This window comes from Oncorhynchus gorbuscha, linkage group LG13 (assembly GCF_021184085.1).
Source record: "Oncorhynchus gorbuscha isolate QuinsamMale2020 ecotype Even-year linkage group LG13, OgorEven_v1.0, whole genome shotgun sequence".
NCBI classification, from domain to species: Eukaryota; Metazoa; Chordata; class Actinopteri; order Salmoniformes; family Salmonidae; genus Oncorhynchus; species Oncorhynchus gorbuscha.
Genome location: NC_060185.1, coordinates 11043485 through 11051266, shown reverse-complemented (window position 1 = coordinate 11051266; position 7782 = coordinate 11043485). Strand labels below are relative to the sequence as shown.

The following is a 7782-nucleotide window of genomic DNA, read 5'->3' as shown; positions in this document are numbered from 1 at the left end:
GGGGCTCCAAGTCTTAGTGGCTCCAGGTCTTAGTGGCCAGGGGCTCCAGGTGTTACAGTGGACAGCGGCTCCAGGTGTGACAGTGGACAGTGGCTCCAGGTGTGAAAGTGGACAGTGGCTCCAGGTGTTACAGTGGACAGGGGCTCCAGGTGTTACAGTGGACAGGGGCTCCAGGTGTTGCAGTGGACAGGGCTCCGGGTGTTACAGTGGACAGGGGCTCCGGTGTTACAGTGGACAGGGGCTCCAGTGTGTTACAGTGGGCAGTGGCTCCGGGTGTTACAGTGGACAGTGGCTCCAGGTGTTAGCAGTGGACAGTGGCTCCAGGTGTTACAGCGGGCAGTGGCTCCAGGTGTTACAGCGGGCAGTGGCTCCAGGTGTTACAGTGGGCAGTGGCTCCAGGTGTTACAGTGGACAGTGGCTCCAGGTGTTACAGTGGACAGTGGCTCCAGGTGTTACAGTGGACAGTGGCTCCAGGTGTTACAGTGGACAGTGGCTCCAGGTGTTACAGTGGACAGTGGCTCCAGGTGTTACAGTGGACAGTGGCTCCAGGTGTTACAGTGGGCAGTGGCTCCAGGTGTTACAGTGACTCCAGGTGTTACAGTGGACAGTGGCTCCAGGTGTTACAGTGGACAGCGGCTCCAGGTGTTACAGTGGACAGCGGCTCCAGGTGTTACAGTGGACAGCGGCTCCAGGTGTTACAGTGGACAGCGGCTCCAGGTGTTACAGTGGACAGCGGCTCCAGGTGTTACAGTGGACTCCAGGTGTTACAGTGGACAGTGGCTCCAGGTGTTACAGTGGACAGTGGCTCCAGGTGTTACAGTGGGCAGGGGCTCCAGGTGTTACAGTGGGCAGGGGCTCCAGGTGTTACAGTGGGCAGGGGCTCCAGGTGTTAGTGGACATTGGCTCCAGGTGTTACAGTGGGCAGTGGCTCCAGGTGTTACAGTGGCTCCAGGTGTTACAGTGGACAGGGGCTCCAGGTGTTACAGTGGGCAGTGGCTCCAGGTGTTACAGTGACTCCAGGTGTTACAGTGGCCAGGGGCTCCAGGTGTTACAGTGGGCAGGGGCTCCAGGTGTAACAGTGGACAGGGGCTCCAAGTCTTAGTGGCTCCAGGTGTTACAGTGGACAGTGGCTCCAGGTGTTACAGTGGGCAGGGGCTCCAGGTGTTACAGTGGGCAGGGGCTCCAAGTCTTAGTGGCTCCAGGTCTTAGTGGCCAGGGGCTCCAGGTGTTACAGTGGACAGCGGCTCCAGGTGTGACAGTGGACAGTGGCTCCAGGTGTGACAGTGGACAGTGGCTCCAGGTGTTACAGTGGACAGTGGCTCCAGGTGTTACAGTGGACAGGGGCTCCAGGTGTTACAGTGGACAGGGGCTCCAGGTGTTACAGTGGACAGGGGCTCCGGGTGTTACAGTGGACAGGGGCTCCGGGTGTTACAGTGGACAGGGGCTCCATGTGTTACAGTGGGCAGTGGCTCCGGGTGTTACAGTGGACAGTGGCTCCAGGTGTTACAGTGGACAGTGGCTCCAGGTGTTACAGCGGACAGTGGCTCCAGGTGTTACAGCGGACAGTGGCTCCAGGTGTTACAGCGGGCAGTGGCTCCAGGTGTTACAGTGGACAGTGGCTCCAGGTGTTACAGTGGACAGTGGCTCCAGGTGTTACAGTGGACAGTGGCTCCAGGTGTTACAGTGGACAGTGGCTCCAGGTGTTACAGTGGACAGTGGCTCCAGGTGTTACAGTGGACAGTGGCTCCAGGTGTTACAGTGGACAGTGGCTCCAGGTGTTACAGTGGACAGTGTCTCCAGGTGTTACAGGGGATCCAGGCATTAGTGGGCAGTGTGTGAGGAGCTCAGCACCAGAAGAGATGAGTAATATCCACTGCTCAGCACACACACACACACACACAAGATTCACTACCCCACTGCTGCTGTGTCGTAAAACATACAGGGCTGGGGTACACACACACACACACTCCCCCACCCCTCGTTAACCTCACCAGTTCTTTGCTCTCCCCAGAGAAGGCCTCCTCTACGTACAGCCTTCCAACAGCGTTGTCCATATTGTTGTTGACGTAGATGGCACACTGCCGCCACACCGCCGCCTCCGACGTGGTACCGTACAACGCCTGCAGGGGGACAACGCAGCATGGCTCACACTGATGACATCACACACACAGAGAGATAGTGAGATGTAGGAAGAGAAGACGGCATAGAGATAAAGGCGGGAGGGGAGAGTAAAAGGAGGAGATGGCGTGTCTGTACCTTGCGGAAGGCTTTCCTGGTGTCTCTGTACTGTCTGCTCAAACCCACCACCATGTTCATGACAAAACGCCACACCATGTAATTCTGCAGGTCTCTGGAAACAACAACATGGATGTACTACACCAGCAACTAGCTACAATGCACTGGACTAGAATGTTTGAATAACTGATGCTTATCATCAATTTACAATTCTGTGTATTTTTCAACGTTCTCACCTCAGTGTAATTGGCTAGGACAAGGCTGAGTCAATATGCTCACCTGAGTGTAATTGGCTATGACAAGGCTGAGTCAATGTGCTCACCTCTTGGTGTACTTGGCCAGAACAGGGTTGAGCCGTCTGAAGTAGTTAGGTGCGTAGTTGATAACATTCTCTGTGTCAGGCACAGTGATGCCGACCGTCCCCATGATTTTCCTGGTGAAGTAACTCCAGTCAAACACCTGAGAGGAGGGGGTTCATCATCAGACATAGTTAACAGAGCAGAAAACTCACGCATAGCACGCACACACAGTCTCTTACTTCTGTGTCGACCTCCAGGCTGAAGTTAGCATTGAGAACACCCAGCTCCATGTTGTTGTAGAGGAGAACTGGGTTGTTACGGTCCTCTGGAGTATCAGTGGCCTGTTGATAAACCGTATGTTAATCAACAACAGGCATTGTTGGACACATCATAAAGGCCCGTCTGTCAATGAACACACAGCAGTGTTGGTCCAGACACCTCCAACAAACAGCATTTTGAGGCCAAGGGGTGTAAATAAAAATTCTGGTTCTATTGTAAAAGGCAGTAGTGTAGCACTGAGCAATGGGACCTGTTGATCTGTTACAAATCTGTTTAGAAAGAGCACATGGGCTCAGGGCTTGGGTACCAACTGGTAAGAACCAGCAGCACCTGGTTACCACACCAACTGGTAAGAACCAGCAGCACCTGGTTACCACACCAACTGGTAAGAACCAGCAGCACCTGGTTACCACACCAACTGGTAAGAACCAGCAGCACCTGGGTACCACACCAACTGGTAAGAACCAGCAGCACCTGGTTACCACACCAACTGGTAAGAACCAGCAGCACCTGGTTACCACACCAACTGGTAAGAACCAGCAGCACCTGGTTACCACACCAACTGGTAAGAACCAGCAGCACCTGGGTACCACACCAACTGGTAAGAACCAGCAGCACATGGTTACCACACCAACTGGTAAGAACCAGCAGCACCTGGTTACCACACCAACTGGTAAGAACCAGCAGCACCTGGTTACCACACCAACTGGTAAGAACCAGCAGCACCTGGGTACCACACCAACTGGTAAGAACCAGCAGCACCTGGTTACCACACCAACTGGTAAGAACCAACAGCACCTGGTTACCACACCAACTGGTAAGAACCAGCAGCACCTGGTTACCACACCAACTGGTAAGAACCAGCAGCACCTGGTTACCACACCAACTGGTAAGAACCAGCAGCACCTGGTTACCACACCAACTGGTAAGAACCAGCAGCACCTGGTTACCACACCAACTGGTAAGAACCAGCAGCACCTGGGTACCACACCAACTGGTAAGAACCAGCAGCACCTGGTTACCACACCAACTAGTAAGAACCAACAGCACCTGGGTACCACACCAACTGGTAAGAACCAGCAGCACCTGGTTACCACACCAACTAGTAAGAACCAACAGCACCTGGGTACCACACCAACTGGTAAGAACCAACAGCACCTGGTTACCACACCAACTGGTAAGAACCAGCAGCACCTGGGTACCACACCAACTGGTAAGAACCAGAGCTGTAAAACATATATTGGTTCAGAACTTGTGAAAGAGCACAGTTTGATGTATGTATGTATGTATGTATGTATGTATGTATGTATGTATGTATGTATGTATGTATGTATGTATGTATGTATGTATGTATGTATGCATATATGTACAGTTGAAGTCTGAAGTTTACATACACCTTATCCAAATACATTTAAACTCAGTTTTTCACAATTTCTGACATTTAATCATAGTAAACATTCCCTGTCTTAGGTCAGTTAGGATCACCACTTTATTTTAAGAATGTGAAATGTCAGATAAATAGTAGAGAGTATGATTTATTTCAGCTTTTATTTATTTCATCACATTCCCAGTGGGTCAGAAGTTTACATAAACTCAATTAGTATTTGGTAGCATTGCCTAAAATTGTTTTACTTGGGTCAAACGTTTCTTGTAGCCTTCCACAAGCGTCCCACAATAAGTTGGGTGAATTTTGGCCAATTCCTCCTGACAGAGCTGGTGTAACTGAGTCAGGTTTGTAGGCCTCCTTGCTCGCACATGCTGTTTCAGTTCTGCCCACAAATTTTCTATAGGATTGAGGTCAGGGCTTTGTGATGGCCACTCCAATAACTTGACTTTGTTGTCCTTAAGCCATTTTGACACAAATTTGAAAGTATGCTTGGGGTCATTGTCCATTTGGAAGACCCTTTGCGAACCAACCTTTAACTTCCTGACTGATGTCTTGAGATGTTGCTTCAATATATTCCATCTATTTTGTGAAGTGCACCAGCCACTCCTGTAGCCCCTCCTCCACACCGTGCTTCATGGTTGGGATGGTGTTCTGCGGCTTGCAAAGAATACCCCCTTCTCCTCCAAACATAACGATGGTCATTATGGCCAAACAGTTCTATTTTTGTTTCATCAGACCAGAGTGTTTATACTTGCGTACTATTGTTTTTACAGATGAATGTGGTACCTACAGGCATTTGGAAATTGCTCCCAAGGACGAACCAGACTTGTGGAGGTCAACATTTTTTTTCTGAAGTCTGGGCTGACTTCTTTTGATTTTCCCATGATGTCAAGCAAAGAGGCACTGAGCTTGAAGGTAGGCCTTGAAATACATCCACAGGTACACCTCCAATTAACTCAAATGATGTCAATTAGCCTATCAGAAGCTTCTAAAGCCATGACATCGTTTTCTGGAATTTTCCAAGCTGTTTAAAGGCACAGTCAACTTAGTGTATGTAAACTTCTGTCCCACTGAATTATAAGTGAAATAATCTGTCTAAACATTTTTTGTAAAAATTACTTGTGTCATGCACAAAGTAGATGTCCTAACCGACTTACCAGAAATATAGTTTGTTAACAAGAAATGTGTGGAGTGGTAGGAAAACAAGTTTTAATGACTCCAACCTCAGTGTATGTAAACTTCCGACTTCAACTGTATACCACAGGTCAAAAGTTTTAGAGCACCTGCTCATTCAATGGTTTTTCTTTATTTGTACTATTTTCTACATTGTAGAATAATAGTGAAGACATCAAAACTATGAAATAACACATATGGGAAACATGTAGTAACCAAAAAAAGTATTCTTTAAATCAAGTTTTCAGCTGTGCTAACATGATTGCAAAAGCGTTTTCAAATTATCAATTAGCTTGTTGCTGATAATGGGCCTCTGTAGATAGTCTTTATTTTTTATTTTTTAAATCAGCCGTTTCCAGCTATAATAGTCATGTACAACATTAACAATGTCTACACTATATTTCTGATCAATGATGATGAATTTAATTGACAAAAAAGTGCTTTTCTTTCAAAAACAAGGAAATGTCTAAGTGACACCAAACTTCTGAATGGTAGTATATATACTATAAATCAGCTGTGTTTGTCAGGGTTAGAAAAAGGTACCAGACCTCTGAATGGTAGTATATATATATACTATAAATCAGCTGTGTTTGCCAGGGTTAGAAAAAGGTGACACCAAATCAGGCCCTCGAGGACTGGAGTTTCCCGCCCCCTGATCTAGAGGACCACCATTATCTCTCACTCATCTTCACAGTCATTTGTTACAACACAACAGCAGCTCATAAGTAAAGCAGGTGTTTCCTAGAACAGCGGAGTGGAACTTACATTGGCGATGTCCTTCTCCAGCTCAATGACCCTGGTGACCTCATCTCTGATCTGGGTCTCGTTGACCACCAGGCTGCGGTCGGTGCGGATAAGCTTGGCTAAGTCTATCATGAACTGTTTGTATGCTCTACATGGCTGGGAGGCACACACAGAAACACGCCTTGTAGTATCAACAGAAAGGAAAAGCAGTCATAAGTAGTTGGGTAGCTAAAGAAGAATGAGAGATACTGTATTCACATCACCGTAACTATAATGAGAGATACTGTATTCACATCACTGTAACTACAGAGACACTGTATTCACATCACTGTAACCACAGAGACACTGTATTCACATCACTGTAACCACAGAGACACTGTATTCACATCACTGTAACCACAGAGACACTGTATTCACATCACTGTAACCACAGAGACACTGTATTCACATCACTGTAACCACAGAGATACTGTATTCACATCACTGTAACCACAGAGATACTGTATTCACATCACTGTAACCACAGAGACACTGTATTCACATCACTGTAACCACAGAGATACTGTATTCACATCACTGTAACCACAGAGATACTGTATTCACATCACTGTAACCACAGAGACACTGTATTCACATCACTGTAACCACAGAGATACTGTATTCACATCACTGTAACCACAGATATACTGTATTCACATCACTGTAACTACAGAGATACTGTATTCACATCACTGTAACTACAATGAGAGATACTGTATTCACATCACTGTAACTACAATGAGAGATACTGTATTCACATCACTGTAACTACAATGAGAGATACTGCATTCACATCACTGTAACTATAATGAGAGATACTGTATTCACATCACTGTAACTACAATGAGAGATACTGTATTCACATCACTGTAACTATAATGAGAGATACTGTATTCACATCACTGTAACTATAATGAGAGATACTGTATTCACAACACTGTAACTATAATGAGAGATACTGTATTCACATCACTGTAACTACAGAGATACTGTATTCACAAACACTAACTATAATGAGAGATACTGTATTCACATCACTGTAACTATGATGACAGATACTGATCTTATCCTAAACTGATGCTGAGGGCTTGGAGTCTATGCTGATGTGGGCCGTTGTGGTTCTGGGTGGATGGACCAGTGATCAGAACAACAGGAAACCCAGACATACCTGTACAGAGAACTCCTTTCCGCCACAACTCCAGACAGAGAAATAATGTGTGTATGTGCTTAGCGGGTAGATGCCTACCTCTGCATAGGACCCAGTACAGCTATAGTGATCTCTGGATAAGAGGCCAAGGCTGGTTTGCTGGTCAAACTGGCAAAAGAGAGAGAAAGAGAGAGAAAGAGAGAGAAAGAGAGAGAAGAGAGAGAAAGAGAGAAAATGCTTTTTTATCAGGACACAAGCAGCCAACAGCAGGAGAAAGCCAATACACTCACTAAACACTAAACACCCAGACCATACAGCCTATCCATACTACTCATTAGGTCAGAAACTGCATGGTTAATAGTTGGTATGACTGTTAAACAGAACAGGATACATTCAGGAGAGCAGTGGCTCATTCGTAGACATATAATAGGCCATTCCCACAGGGCGGCGCACAATTGGCCAAGCGTCGTCCCTCGTAG

At 46.9% G+C, this 7782-nt stretch overlaps 1 protein-coding gene across 1 annotated transcript in view; it reads right to left on the bottom strand.

Annotated features, from left to right (window-relative positions):
- Positions 1–7505, bottom strand: part of LOC123993848 (neprilysin-like) — a 75458-nt gene extending 67953 nt beyond the window's left edge. The window contains exons 1-6 of the mRNA XM_046296312.1: positions 7403–7505; positions 6139–6273; positions 2774–2875; positions 2558–2694; positions 2257–2350; positions 1992–2120 (exon numbers count right to left, since the gene is read on the bottom strand). Coding sequence (XP_046152268.1) covers positions 1992–2120; positions 2257–2350; positions 2558–2694; positions 2774–2875; positions 6139–6249 — 573 coding nt within the window. The 5' untranslated portion in view covers positions 6250–6273; positions 7403–7505. The remainder of the gene's footprint in view (positions 1–1991; positions 2121–2256; positions 2351–2557; positions 2695–2773; positions 2876–6138; positions 6274–7402) is intronic.
- Between the last annotated feature and the right edge of the window lie 277 nt (positions 7506–7782).